At 37.9% G+C, this 14,476-nt stretch overlaps 3 protein-coding genes across 5 annotated transcripts; 2 read left to right on the top strand and 1 right to left on the bottom strand.

Moving 5' to 3' along the window:
- The first annotated feature begins 739 nt into the window (after positions 1-739).
- Positions 740-5,203, top strand: LOC18029817 (pumilio homolog 6, chloroplastic). 3 transcript variants are annotated; one of them, XM_006413195.2, is made up of 11 exons: positions 740-870; positions 1,429-1,773; positions 1,858-1,974; positions 2,086-3,191; positions 3,287-3,428; positions 3,517-3,624; positions 3,707-3,919; positions 4,030-4,140; positions 4,257-4,451; positions 4,529-4,700; positions 4,921-5,203. In XM_006413195.2, exons 2-11 carry the CDS (start codon positions 1,465-1,467, stop codon positions 4,941-4,943), a joined length of 2,496 nt encoding a protein of 831 aa, XP_006413258.1. In that variant the 5' UTR covers positions 740-870; positions 1,429-1,464; the 3' UTR covers positions 4,944-5,203. The 3 variants fall into 3 exon arrangements, with proteins under 3 accessions (XP_006413258.1, XP_006413259.1, XP_024004672.1); XM_006413196.2 differs by having other exon boundaries at positions 1,429-1,974; XM_024148904.1 differs by having other exon boundaries at positions 750-870; positions 1,432-1,974.
- Positions 5,204-5,371: 168 nt separating this feature from the next.
- Positions 5,372-6,589, bottom strand: LOC18029816 (60S acidic ribosomal protein P3-1). Its single transcript, XM_024149557.1, has 2 exons — positions 6,262-6,589; positions 5,372-5,747 (listed from the first exon to the last, which is right to left on the bottom strand). The coding sequence occupies exons 1-2, from the start codon at positions 6,457-6,459 to the stop codon at positions 5,580-5,582; spliced, it is 366 nt and encodes a 121-aa protein (XP_024005325.1). The 5' UTR covers positions 6,460-6,589; the 3' UTR covers positions 5,372-5,579.
- Positions 6,590-7,123: 534 nt separating this feature from the next.
- LOC18029815 (putative glucose-6-phosphate 1-epimerase) lies at positions 7,124-14,286 on the top strand. Its single transcript, XM_006413192.2, has 8 exons — positions 7,124-7,409; positions 12,110-12,184; positions 12,517-12,573; positions 12,677-12,837; positions 13,116-13,250; positions 13,491-13,593; positions 13,674-13,773; positions 13,864-14,286. The coding sequence occupies exons 1-8, from the start codon at positions 7,251-7,253 to the stop codon at positions 14,073-14,075; spliced, it is 1,002 nt and encodes a 333-aa protein (XP_006413255.2). The 5' UTR covers positions 7,124-7,250; the 3' UTR covers positions 14,076-14,286.
- Positions 14,287-14,476: the final 190 nt, after the last annotated feature.

Here is a 14,476-nt window from a genome sequence, read left to right as displayed (position 1 = left end):
AGATAGTTTACAAAAGTCAACTAGTATAACCTTTAATACTCAGAAAAAGATAAAATAAAAGAAATTTGAACCAGTATAACTTTACAACAGAATTTTCATATCTAAAAATTAGGACAATTGGGATTGGTTCTAAACTAATAAAATCTAAATTTTGGAATGGTGACGCGACTTATCCAAAAATAGTATATATGTATGGTAATGAACGTCTATTTTAAGAAGTTCAGAACCATTAGATATGTCTGCATCTAAAATCTTGGAGATGAGACATTTAGTTGACCGCTCACGTATAAAGTAGAAAGCTTTCTGTCTGATTTTGGACACAGCAAATCAGCCAAACGTGAGTGCTAATTTATACTACTTTCTACGATTTGTTGATTATCAGATAATGCTGTTAAAAAAAAAGTTGATTATCATCAATAATTTTTTTTATAAAAAAAACAGGACTTCGAAAAATAATAATTATCAAGTTAGTTGTAGACTTGTAGTTACACTAACTCTAGCTGAAGAATCCAACATTAATTCTAGAACAACCACTTTAAAAAAAAAAATTGAATTTTTTTTTTTTATTGAAATAGAGCTAGTAATATTTCGGTTCACCGATAATGCTCAAAAAGTCAAACTCCATAAACTTCGCGGAAAAAGAAAGGATCGTAATGGTGGAAATTGGCATTTTTTATTTGCCATTACCGGAAAAAAATCCAAACATTTAAAAATCCCACTGACTTAACCAAACATGGTCATTTCTTAGACACCAATACCCTTGTCTCTCTCTCTCTCTCTCCTCATTGTCTCTCTGACGACTTAAGAGCAGCAGAATCTAGGGTTTGTTAACAGTGAATCTTTTGCTTCCTCCACAATAATCGCCTTCTGGTAAGTAAATCTCCTAGCTCTTCTCTCTTCCGTTCACTTCTGCTCGCTAAAGGAAAAAAAGCTCATTTTTAGGGTTTTTTTTGGGATAAGAAATCTCGATTTTTCTTCTTCTTTCCCGTTCTACTTACACTCTGTTTCTTCTCTTTCTCTCTGCCTCTCGCTTGGGGTTTCTCTGTCATATTCTTATGTGAGGAGCATTTACATGGTCATGTAGATATGTTATAGTCTTTTTAAGTTTTGCTCTTGGTTGTTCTGTGTTCTTTACTTTGACTTCTATACTCTTACTACTCGATTTCGGCTGGGTTTAGTTTCTTGTGAAAATTTTCGTCTTTGATCACTGGAAGGATGTTTAACTTAGGAAAATGAGGAGTTTCTGATTAGAACTTATGTGTCATTTTGCTCCTTTTTAATGAAAAGGTCTTAAACAAGCTTATTTGCTTATCATCTTGATGAATTAGTATGTTTACATTGCAAACTTCGTTCATGGTAATTTTGATTTAATTGGTTATTAGTTTGTTTTTTTTCTAAAAAAAAGCTCCTTTCTTGTTCTTGTTGTAGAAGAAGAAGAGTAAGAAAAGCAATAACCTTGGAGAAATGGCAACTGAGAATCCTATCAGGATGTCTGGAAACAGTGAAAGATGGTCTAATTCTAGGCCGGTTTCTGCTCCTAATCGAAGTGGAAGTGCGCCTCCGAGCATGGAGGGGTCTTTTCTAGCTGTGGATAATCTACTGTCACGACAAGGCGGTTCTGGTTATAATAACTCGAAGCTACCGAGCTTTCAAAACCATGGCTTTGAGGAATCTGTGACCGCTCATCCTACTTATTCGTCTAAACACAACCTTAACCGCTCACCTTCTCCACCTATTTATTACCCTACTGAGTATCACTTCATAGACAATCGTGTAGGTAGATTTAGAAGTAATAGGGGATTGAATAAAGTTAATTCTCCCATTCATTCGTCTCAAGGTACACTTTCTTCTCACCAGGAAGTGTCTGAGGATGAGAGCAATCAACAGTTACCTGTTAATAGTGTTTCAGATAGGACAAATGAAGTGGACATTAGTCTTTCGTCTGGTTCTCAAGGTTTGGAAGATTCCAGGCAGGTTCGTGCCTAATGAAATTTCCTTTTTTCTTCTCGAATTTCATGTAAAGTTTTAAGATTTTTGATACTGTAGCCCTATAATAAGGTACAATTGAATCTCTTTTCCTCGCAGGATGATAGTTCTTCTGGTCCTACCCCTCAACATAGTCGGTCTAACTCTTCCAATGGTGAAATGAACACAGCGGATGAGAGTGGTAACTTCTCGGAGATGTCAGATGATGTCATGGTTAAAGATAATGCTGCTTCAGTGACTAGAGCTTCCGTTGGCATTGAGAAGAGTCCCGATGAATCGGCCATCATCTCAAAGATGAAGAATACTAGCATATCTGGATCCGGAATGGCTAAATACTCTCGAGATCCAAAGTATGCAAGGCCAGAAAGGCAGATGTATCAACAACAAAACAATGTAACCTGGGTTCAAGGTGGCGTCAAAATGGGTTCCCATGGTGTAAACGATGCAGTGACAGGGACCGGACAGTTTCATTATGGTCAGCCTGTGCTTCAGTCTTCAGGCTTTACCCCGCCTCCGTTTTACGCTGCTACACAAACGCCTTATGTGGCTCCACCAACTCATGTCTATAACATGCAGTCTCCTGCTGTTTACTCTCCTCAATATGGTTATGGACCATACACTAACATGGTCCCACAGTTTGTACCTGGATACCCTTCCCATGGTTCTGTCCCGCTTATTGTTGGTCCAGATTTTAGTCCTCAATTCTCTGGGCCAAGTGCTGGAAGTTTAGTCCAGGGAGGTGAAATGCAGTATGCAGAGAAGTACTATGTTCCACAGGGGCAACCTTCTTTTCAAGATCCTATGTATATGCAGTATAGTCAACAGTCGTTCGGGCAGATGAGCCCGATGGCTCCTAGAGAGAACCATAAGAATGCTCCTGAGTCTCAGAAAGATGAGCCGAAGTTCGTTAGGCAAATAAGGGGGTCGAGCAACTCTAACATGGGTAGAATGGGAATGATGGGTCTTAATTATTATGGAATGCAGCCAAATATGGGCATTATGGTGCAGTATCTGCCTACACAGCTCGGTCCTCGTCATTCACCGGGCTCTGTTCCCTATGTAGAAGCATATCCTGGATGGCAGCCACAGGGGAGTTTGGAAGGTGCAAATGGCTCGAGGTTGTGCAATTTTCTTGAAGAACTGAAATCTGGGAAAGGCAGGAGGTTTGATTTATCTGACATCACAGGACACATTGTTGAATTCAGGCAAGTTTTATTATCTTTCTTTCACGGAGTCTTTTTCTTGGGTTTCTTCTCAGTCATGTGATAACAAACTTGAGTGAAATCTTGTTCCCTTTCAGTGCGGATCAGCACGGGAGCAGATTCATTCAGCAAAAGCTTGAGAATTGCAATCCAGAAGAAAAAGCAGCTGTCTTTAGGGAAGTTCTTCCTCATGCTTGCAAACTAATGACAGATGTGTTTGGCAATTATGTTATTCAGAAGGTCTGTTCTTTACTTGACCCTATGTCTTAAAATGCCTTTTTTATCTGACTCTATCCATTTTCTTGATTATCTGCGATGTCTGTTTCAGTTTTTCGAATACGGAAACTCATCACAGAGAAAGGAGCTCGCGGATCAACTCATGGGACAGATAGTACCACTTAGTCTGCAGATGTACGGTTGCCGAGTGATACAAAAGGTACAAGAGTCATTACAATTTGTTAGGGCTTGGACTTTGTTAAAACGATGGACTCATGGGTGAAACCTTTGTTCTTGTGTAGGCTATTGATGTCATAGAACCTGATCAGAGAGTTCGTTTAGCACGTGAACTTGACGGGCAGGTCATGAGATGTGTTCGAGACCAAAACGGAAACCATGTGATCCAAAAATGCATCGAGAATATCCCGGCAGACAAAGTTGGATTCATGTTATCTGCATTCCGTGGTCAAGTTTCCTCGCTCTCCATGCATCCTTATGGCTGCCGTGTCATACAGGTACTAATAACTTAATTAAACGCCTGTTTTTTTTCCTTCTCATTATCTTGGTTTCTCTCATTGTTACTCAAGAAAACAACTCTTAACGTTTTCTTTTCCCTTCTGTATAGAGGCTTCTGGAGCGTTGCTCAAATGAGCATCATTGTCGATTCATTACGGAGGAGATACTGGAATCAGTATGCGTCCTTTCCAAGGACCAATATGGTAATTATGTCACGCAGGTCTGTCATATTTTAAACTTACAAATCTTTTGCAACAGCATTTGGATTAAACCCGAATTCCTTAGTCCATGTCTCAATCACTACTTCAAACCAATGTTGCTTGTTCTCTTTGACAGCATGTCTTGGAGAAAGGGACATCTGAGGAAAGAGAGAGAATCGTGAGGAAACTATCAGGGCACATAGTGCAGCTTAGCCTACATAAATTTGCATCAAATGTTATAGAGAAGTGTCTGGAGCATGGTGGTCGAATTGAGCGGGACATCATCATTAAAGAGATTGCAGGACCCGACGAGAGCTATGATAGTTTATTGGTGAGAATATGGACCAAACCTGATGCATTTTTTTCGTCTTAACTGATTGGATATTAACTGTAAGCCACCTTTTACAGATGATGATGAAGGACCAGTATGGAAACTATGTGGTGCAGAAGATATTCGAGACGTGTACTGCTGATCAGCGTGCGACATTGTTCAGCCGAGTCAGAATGCACGCTTCTGCTTTGAAAAAATACACATATGGGAAACATATTGTTACTCGTTTGGAACAGCCCTTTGGTGAAGGTACTAACTTCATCAACTTTAATTAAGTTTGAATAGGTGCACAATCACAATCTTAGGAAAAATATGTGGAGCTGTCTTAATGCGTTATACCACATTATATAGGGAGAAACAGGGGAAGCAAATGAGTGAATAGACTTAAAATGATTGGTATATGGATCAAGAATGAAGAATTTCGGTTGTTGTTTCGTTGAAATGTTCGTTTTGTTGATCTGTTCTGCAGAAAGCCAAGAACAGAGGCGATGAGTTGTGGCTGTTCTGATTCAAGACACTGGCTGACGCAGATTTAGTCGATATAATTCGCTTTTCAAGAAAGCTGGAGATTCATTGGAAAGGTTTAGTGGAAGCAAAATGATTGTGAAGAATGTTGTTTTACTTTGGAATTTTATCATAGCCGTTGTGATGATTGTGTGGCATGTTCGTAAATATTCATCAATGTATCAGTAGTGTACTCGTATTTGTAATTGGTTTGTGGGCTTCATCATTAAAGACAATTACAAACTTTCTAGACAGTTCTAGTGAAGCCAAATTTTATATGATGACCGTTAAATAATCTCTTGCAATGTAATAATGAAAAATGCACCACCAATCCATAATTTTCTTTCGTGACACAGAATCTCATCGCACTGCAAATCTCTGTTTTGAGCCAATATAGAATCTCATCGCATTGCAACTCTGTTTTGAGCCAATATTATTTCATTCTACGAAGAGGAGCCAGTGTATATAATATGATCAAAAGAGAAACTTGTCATTACATCAGAGACTCTTGAAAATGAGGGTAAATGGAATTGAGAACCAAGCCCTCGTAGCAACATCCCTCAAAAAATTGAAGAGACCAAAGGAAGAGCTCAAACTAAGGGCCTCCAAATACTATTTGTCATCTTAACCGAAGAGATCGAACCCAAAGTCTCCTTCTTCCTCTTCTGATTCTTCCTTCTTCTTCTCGTCCTCCTTGGGGGCGGCTGCAGCTTCACCCGCACCACCACCACCTCCACCGGAGGCAGCTCCTCCAGCAGAAAATCCTCCACCAACAGCACCACCGACAATCACCTGCTCCACATGAATTGAATAATCAATGAGTATAGAATACATCCATAAAACATTTCAGTGCAAGAACACTTTGTTCACTAGGACTAGTTAGCAACAGAGCCATGGGAATCGCATGCCCTACTAATATAGAGAACGCTGGCAATGCTAAGTGTTCAACATAAAGTTACAACCTTTAAGCTCTAGCTATGAAACAAGCTACACTGACGCATAATCACATCTATTGCAATGATAAGAGCTTGTGTTTCATCGTAGATATGCGAGATCATGTGAGAATAACATCTCACTCTGATTGATAATTGGCGCGAATGAATCATTTATTTAAAAATTCAATTAAACAAAAGCTGATTAACATTATGTCCATAGAAAGCTCCAAACAGTGATTCCAATTTCAAAACTATGCAATCGTGAAGAAAACTAGATTAGGAACAGTGAAAGAGAGACAGAAATGTAATCATGATCCAGAAATCAACCATCGGATCAAAGAGATTAAAAAAGCAGAGAGGGAGGATTATACCTGGCATACGGCGGAGGTAGGGGAGACAAGAGAAAATGAAGACCGAACGCCGCCAGAGGAATCGGCGGAGAGAGCAACTTGGACGAGCTTGCGCTGGAGCTCGTAGGTAGAAGAAGCAGAGGCCTCAAGGTCTCCCTCGTGTTGCTTCGCCGTCCACTCTCCGCCACCGTTCCTGCAAACGAACGTGAATACTCCCATCTTCTTCTCTGTTTTCTTTCTTCTACTGTGAGTGAGAGAGAGTGATATTCCCGGAAAATTTGCCGATCGAGTGCTTTTATATGTGTTATATACGATGATGATGAAACGAAGCAAACAGAAACTAAGAACCCTAGTAGAGGTCTCTGCATGAAATGACCATTTTACCTATTATATACTAATGGGCCTATTGGGCCTGTTTGAAGAGCAGTGAACGACTTTTTAGTTTCCTTGTAGTTTTGCCATTACCAAAATTTAGATTACGGCGATTATTAAGACAGTGAAAATGTGTATAAAGAGACAAGAAATGCGGAATCTAAGCTCCACCAAATCGTTGCCTAAATTTTAGTAGTGACCGGACAATTGATATTTTTCCTTTTTCACCCAATAGTATACACAAAAAATGTATTAATTTTAAATTAATAATTATGGGATACACTACTAATTATGGGTTACACATATTTGAAGAAAAAAAAAGGGTCAATTATCATACAATACAATATATGATTTTTTTTATTATTATTACTTGTAGCGCCATGTTCGCGAGTAAGAAGACTTTTTGACTATTCCAAATCGGCGTCGATAAGGTCAAGGTTCAAGAGCAACAAAAATCTAGACTTTATTTTGTTCAACAAAAATCAAATGAGTGGAATCGTACGTTACTAGGGTCTCAGTCGTTGACTTTTATTTTTTGTTCCTTCAAATTACGCTATTTATGGAAAAAAAAATACAGAGAAATTTTCAACAAAGTTTTCGTCCTCGTAAGTGAACAGTAAAGGAGAAGACGATTCACGATGGTGAATAAGGGAAATATCGGATATCTGATAATCTTCTGGGCTCTGCTGGTTGCAGAACTCGCCATGGCCACGAAGCATCGTCTCTTTGAGCGGACCAAGGGCATCAATGGTCTCGAAAAGATCATCATCCGCGACCGTCGCGGCCAATCTTTCGAGGTAATCTTCTTGTCTTATAAGTTATAATCATCATACGGGAGAGTCGGATCCGCGCGTTTTAGTATTTGCCAAATCTGTGAATCCTTCTTTTCTTTTTTTCTTTTTTTTCTTTTTTTACAGTTAGGCACAATATATTAGAGCATGTCTCTTATTCTTATTTTTATGATTAAAATAGATTATTATATTAGTAGAGATCTAATTTAGAAATCTGAAAATTTAAAGGATGCAATGGAGAGATCTGTGACAGGTTTCTAAAAAAAAATCTTATAATAATAATTTATTTTAAAGAAGGATTTAATATTTTATAAAAGCAGATTTAATACAATAACATTGCAAAAAACATAAATTATTATACATAAACTTTAGGATATTGTTTTGAACGTAGCCAAATTTTTGCCATATATGTTCAACTAAATCTTTTTTTAATTGGTGATGCACATCTATTGATCGAACTTTTTTCCGGGTGTCCATCATATTTAGAATATTTGTAGGCGTAGTTGTGGAATACGAGTAATCCACACTAGAACTTCCACCTCCTTCTCCTTGTTGGAATTCTTCAACATTAGAATGCATGTATTCGTCTTGTTCGTCTTCGACTATCATATTGTGGAGGATGATACAAGCTCTCATAATCTTTCCAATTTTTGCTTTATCCCAAAACAAAGCAGGATTTTTTATTATAGCAAATCTTGATTGCAAGACTCCAAAAGCATGTTCGACATCTTTCCGGGTAGATTCTTGAACTTCAGCAAATTTGCGTGCTTTTTCGCCTTGTGGTAGTGGAATAGATTGGACAAAAGTTGCCCATTTTGGATATATACCATCTGTCAGATAGTATGCCAAATGATACTCCCTTCCATTGACAAAGAAATTCACTTTCGGAGCTTGACCTTTTATAATGTCATCAAAAACGGGTGAACGTTCAAGAACATTAATATCGTTGATGGTACTTGGAGGTCCAAAGAATGCATGCCAAATCCAGAGATCATATGAAGCAACCGCTTATAAAACTATTGTGGGTTTCCCAGAACCACGTGTATACTGGCATTTCCAAGCGGTAGGACAATTCTTTCACTCCCAATGCATACAATCGATGTTTCCTATCATCCCGGGAAAACCGCGTTCCTCTCCAATATTAAGTAGACGTTGAAGATCTTCTGCTGTGGGTCTTCTGAGGTACTCGTCGCCAAAAAGATTTATAATTGCTTCCACAAAATTTTCTAGACATGAACGAGCAGTAGTTGCTCCTAGACGGAGGTACTCGTCAACGGAATCAAGCGCAGTACCATAAGCTAAGAGACGAATTGCGGCTGTAGATTTTGAAGTGCAGATAGACCAAGTCTACCCCGAGCATCTCTCCTCTGTTGAAAGAAAGGGACTTCGTTGGAGAGCCGATGAACAATACGCAAGAACAATGCTTTGTTCATTCTAAAACGTCGCCGGAAAAGGTGATCGGGGTAGATTGCGTTTTCGCTGAAATAATCATTCCATAATCTTATGTGGCCTTCTTCTCGATGTCTTTCTATAACAGCTCGTTTCTTCTTTGATGAGGTAGCCGCTTCTTGATCACTGAGAAGATTCTCAAATGTTTGCTCGAAATATTGATCGAAATACTGATCAAATTGCTGCTCAAATTGTCGATCCCAAAGATCGCGGGAAGAAGAAGCCATAACAAGAGAATCGATGAAATGAGTGACTTTGGTTTGAGTGAATGACAAGAAACAGGTGACTTTGGTTTGAGTGAAATCGATGAAATGATTTTTTTCTCTTGATTTAGTGAAAGAAATGGGATTCACACAAAGAAATAAAGCTAGTGAGAAGAAAGATGGAGAATGAGTTTCTAAACTTCCAAGTTTACGTATATATACAACAAAGGAGAATGAGTTTTGTGGTAATGAATCAATTACCCTACATGTGGTGTCATACATATGGACCCAAACTACACAAAAAAACAAACACACTGCTTCTTGTACTCCATTACTTTGATTTCCACTCAAAGAGGGGTCCCTACGGTTTTGCCTGGCTTGTTGTACTCCACTCCTTTGAGTAACCCGTGAATATCGATTTCATTCAGTTGTCTTTATGTCTCTTCCAATAACCCGTGAAATCTGAAGCTCCAAAGTCAAGAGAATAATATTTCATTAAACAACAAACCATTACAAAGCAGTACACAACATTAAAGAGTTTGAAAAAACTCGATCCATTAAACTTGACACAGACACAACATAACTTAAAACACAAACAACATAACATAACATAGATTGGACATGACAGACACACATAAACTTAAAACACAAACAACCTAATTACCCAACAATTGATTTATGAGCTTTTGCTTCAAGGCTTCTTCAGTCGCCGTGAGTGGTTCTTTTTTTGCGAATATAGAGTCCATGAGTCCCATTGCCGTGATTTCCTTCTTCAGAACCATATCCCTCTCTTTAACAGCCCACATGGAACTAAACTCGTTCAAAGACTTCCCCTCCACCATTGATGCCTTCTTCCCTTTGGCTTTTGCGGCTTTCACTCCAGGAGGTCGGATGTTAGCCTGATCAGCTTTGGCGTCCTTGTTTCCATCAACTTCGGATGGTCCACCATTGTCAGCTTTCCTCTGTTTGCAGGGTCTATCGGTTGAGTGGTCAAAGTTTCGCACCACTTCTGATCATTCCTAAGCTCCTTCCAACAATGCTCCAGGGTAAATTTCTTGTTATGGTCATTATAGAATATAGCATGCGCCTGCTTAAGAACGTCAGTCTCATTGTGACCGCTTCCTTTTGCCCTTGTTGCTGCGTCATAAGCTCCAACGAATTTACAGACAAGATCATTGATCTTGTGCCAGCGCTGTTTACACTGACCTGGCCCTCGAACATCACCACTTGTATGAGAAGCCGCATAGTATGTAGCTATGCGATCCCAAAAGGCACCCAAATTCTGTTCATTGCCTATAACAGGGTCTTTACTTGTATTTAACCATGCGCTTATGAGCAGAGTATCATCTGCAGGATTCCATGATCTTCTTTCTCGACGATGTGCAGGCTCCTTGGTCGGCTCATCATCGAATGCTCCTTGATCTTCAGGGGAAGTTTGGGTGCTGAATACAGGGAGTTCTAGTGATGGGAATGGATTGGGATAGGTTGCCACAGTCTCTTGCTGGCTATGCAAGAGGTCAACAAAGTTTGAGGGTTGGTTAAAGGGATATGTAGTAGACATTTAGGAGGAGAAGAATGGAAGAAGATATCGAAGATTGAGAAGACTTGTATTTTTAAAAAGACAAGTACGAGAAGAGTGAAAGAAGATGGAAGTGTTCTCTTTAAACAAGGTTTAAATAGAAGAGGAGAATGAAGTAAAGAGCATGGAAGAGCAGAGAATAAAGACACAGTAAAAGCAACCATTCATCACTTGCATTCAAGACAAAGCATTCATCACAACCCAAACCAAATACAAGCATTCACCACAACTAGTCTGACTTGACATATATCTACATCGCCTTAAACACTAAACCATAAACTCTCTAAACTACCATAACCTAATCCTAACTTTCATTTATTAAAAGCTGAGAGGAATGAAATATGAAGCTGACCTTTTTGTGAGAAGCTGATGATGCCTTTAAACCGCTGTCCTTCTTCTCTCCTCTTGATTTTATTCCCCAATATTCTCTCCTCGTGCAAGGGAAAAAAAAAGATTACCATTAAATATAGAACCAAACCAACTTCAATACAAACACTTAACTCTCAGCTACCTCATATTAAAAACTACTCAAAACTAACTCCACAGCCATCCATTATTAAAAAGATCAAAGAAATACACCAACAATCTATGTAAGCACACGCACTATCAGTATAAAGCACACGCATTAAACCTTCAAATTTGACTAAGAAACATCAAGCAAAAACATAGTTAATCAACATCAAACCTACTCTCCAAGGAACGCAATAGCATAGTTTAAACAAGTAAAACCGATCAGGACAAGGACCAAATCGGATCGATTCTGAAGCAATTTTTCAACCAAAACAGAATCGAAATTTCATGATGCAAACAAAAATCTAAACCCAAAATCATGCATTGATCAGTAACCCTAGATCATGCATCGATCAATGATTGAGAAGAAACAGCATCAAAATAGATTGAGAAGATGAATCGCTTACCTCCAGCGATTGAGAAGACGAATCCCATCCATACTCTAAACTCCGGCGCTTCCATCACCGCCTCAGTCGGGATCAATCGGCGAAGCCCACGGTGTCGTCGAGATGCAGAGAACGAAGAAGTAATCCTCGCGTACGGAGAAAACGAAGAAGGAGAAAGAATGAGAAAATAGAGAAATGAAGGAAGAAAGAAAAAAATTTTCATTCTCCACAAATTTTTATCCAATAAAACACTGCCACGTGCCATTTAAAGACGTTTCTTGTGTCGCCTAAATTAGAGACGTCTTTAGCTTTATTAATTAATTTTGATTTAATTTAATCATTAAAAAATTTTAGAGACCACACTAAAAATGCCGTTGATCATGCTCTTATAGTAAAAAAAATAACTGAGTATTGACTTTTGATATTTTGACTGTTATGTAATGTACAGCAGAAAATTGGTATCGACTCATCTCTTTTTGGATATAATTAAAGTTAGTGATGTATGCTGGCTAGACTCCAAAGTCAATATTGCTTGCTGCAGATTTTGATTCATTTTTTTTTTTTGGTTAAACAACTCAGGTTTACTTGTATGGAGGTCAACTGACTTCTTGGAAGAATGAGAAAGGAGAGGAATTACTTTTTATGAGTAGCAAGGTGCTTCAGATTCATATTTACGATCATTATATATATGTAATTTGATTATGTTCAGTGGTTGGTTGTGTCTTAAATAATTGGCTTAGTTATGCAAAGATGAATCAATTGGAGAAATTATTTGGTTGCATTCTTTAGATTGACCTTTAATTTGAGAGAAAAGAAATGAACAGAAGTTACTTTTTTTTTTTTGAATCTTAACTTCAATAGAGGCATGTACATGAATATGTCAGTAGTTTAATAACTAATCTGCTTGTTCTAAAGTAGCAGTCTGCACAATGATTATCAAATGAGTCATGAGTGAGATCTAAAATCATGTGTTCTGTACTGTGCAGGCCATATTTCAGCCTCCAACACCGATTCGTGGAGGAATTCCAGTATTATTTCCGCAAGTGTGTGCTTTTTCGAATGTTTTTTTTTTTGTTTTTTACCTTATTCTTGAATAGTAGAATTTGTTTTGTTAATGAAATGTTTTGTTTTTTTCGGTAAGTGCAGTACAGTAACACTGGTCCACTTCCCTCACACGGATTTGTTAGAAACAGGTTCTGGAAAATTGATACTAATCCACCTCATTTGCCATCACACCCTTCTTCCAATGCTCGAATTGACCTGATCCTAAGATCATCCGAAGATGACTTGAAGATCTGGCCTCATAAGTTAGTTTGATTCTTGAAATTAACATCTCTCTTTCTTCTTTCATATTCTTACACCATTTTTCCGATTTTTTTTTTATAGAAATATATGTTAAAAATATCCTACATCAGAAATGGATAGTATGCAAAATATAAATGATATGAGCCTCTCCACTCATTGCATATAGATTTTGGGTTGGAAGTACATAATTTATCACGCTATATACATAGAATGAGAAGCTTTTTTCGTTTGTTTAATTCTCACAAGTAGCCTTGTGACCACGTATGTATCCATATTTCAGGTATGAATTTCGACTAAGAGTAGCATTAGGACATCAAGGAGATTTGACGTTGACACCTCGTGTTAAGAACTCTGATCGAACGCCGTTTAACTTCACATTTGCTTTTCACCCTTATTTCTCTGTTTCCGATATAAGGTAACTCATCGCAATTTCTTTTTTTCTTCTTTTTTTTTCTTTCAAGCCAGCTCTTTGTGATCGCCAAACTTGAGGGAATCATCATCTCCCATATTTTATGTGTTTTCACTGAGGCACAAGATATCATCTCACTATTGACTTTCCTTAAACCTTTTAAATATCGTTTCAAACATCTTAGTTTTTATTGCTCTGTTTGGTGTTGGAATATTATATCAAGTTATATCAGCTGCTTTTGTTCAGTGAAATCCAGGTAGAAGGATTGCATAATTTGGATTATCTTGACCAACAAAAGAACAGAACACGTTTCACTGATCATTGCAAAGTTATAACTTTTAACTCCCAGGTAAATTTTGTTTTGCCAGTTCCAATCTCATCCCTTATTCCATCATTAAGTAAAAAAAACGAATAACTCTTGAAAAATAGCTTGACAGGCTTTACCTAAGCACTCCAAATAAAATAAGAATCGTGGACCACAAGAAAAAGAAGACAATTGTGGTACACAAGGAAGGACAAGTTGATGCTGGTAAAGACTTATATTTATATATAGACACAGAAACAGATGTTTTAGTAATTAATGATGGATCATTTATAATAATAATACACAATTATGCAGTGGTGTGGAATCCATGGGAGAAGAAAGTGTCCGATTTGGGAGTTGAAGACTACAGGCGTTTTGTTGCTGTGGAAAGTGCGGCTGTAGAGAAACCGATCACATTGAAACCCGGTGAAGAGTGGAAAGGAGTACTCCAAATGTCTGTGGTTCCTTCTGGTTGTTTCACTGGAAAGCTTGGCCACAAAAAGTCATGCATTCATTCTCATACTTAAAACTTCAAAACCGTCCTAAAAGGTATACTTTATGCTCCAGGAACATCAGATGGTGAACACTAAGTTAGTCAGGATCCAAACCGGACCTGGCCAATGATTTTTTTTTTCTTTACACTATTCATGGATCTTGTATACGCTGATAAAGTTTAAAGTGTTTTAATAAGATACAATAATTGGATTATGTCATTTCCATAAGAAAGGTTCAAAAATACTTAGCTGTGTATTTTCTTTCAAAAACTTTGTGATCACAATTGTATCCTTTTCAATCCAATAGTAAAAGCTTATTGCGTTAAAAAAAAAAATTACTCAGCTGTGCTGTATGGATACACATGTTATTTTTATGATTAATACAAAATCTTAAAATTTTCAGCCAGAAAATGTAAATGTAATTGTCAAAAACA

Source organism: Eutrema salsugineum, unplaced genomic scaffold (genome assembly GCF_000478725.1).
Source record: "Eutrema salsugineum unplaced genomic scaffold, Eutsalg1_0 scaffold_1, whole genome shotgun sequence".
NCBI lineage: Eukaryota > Viridiplantae > Streptophyta > Magnoliopsida > Brassicales > Brassicaceae > Eutrema > Eutrema salsugineum.
The sequence above is the reverse complement of the archived record's forward strand: the minus strand, read 5'-3'. Positions and strand labels throughout refer to the sequence as shown.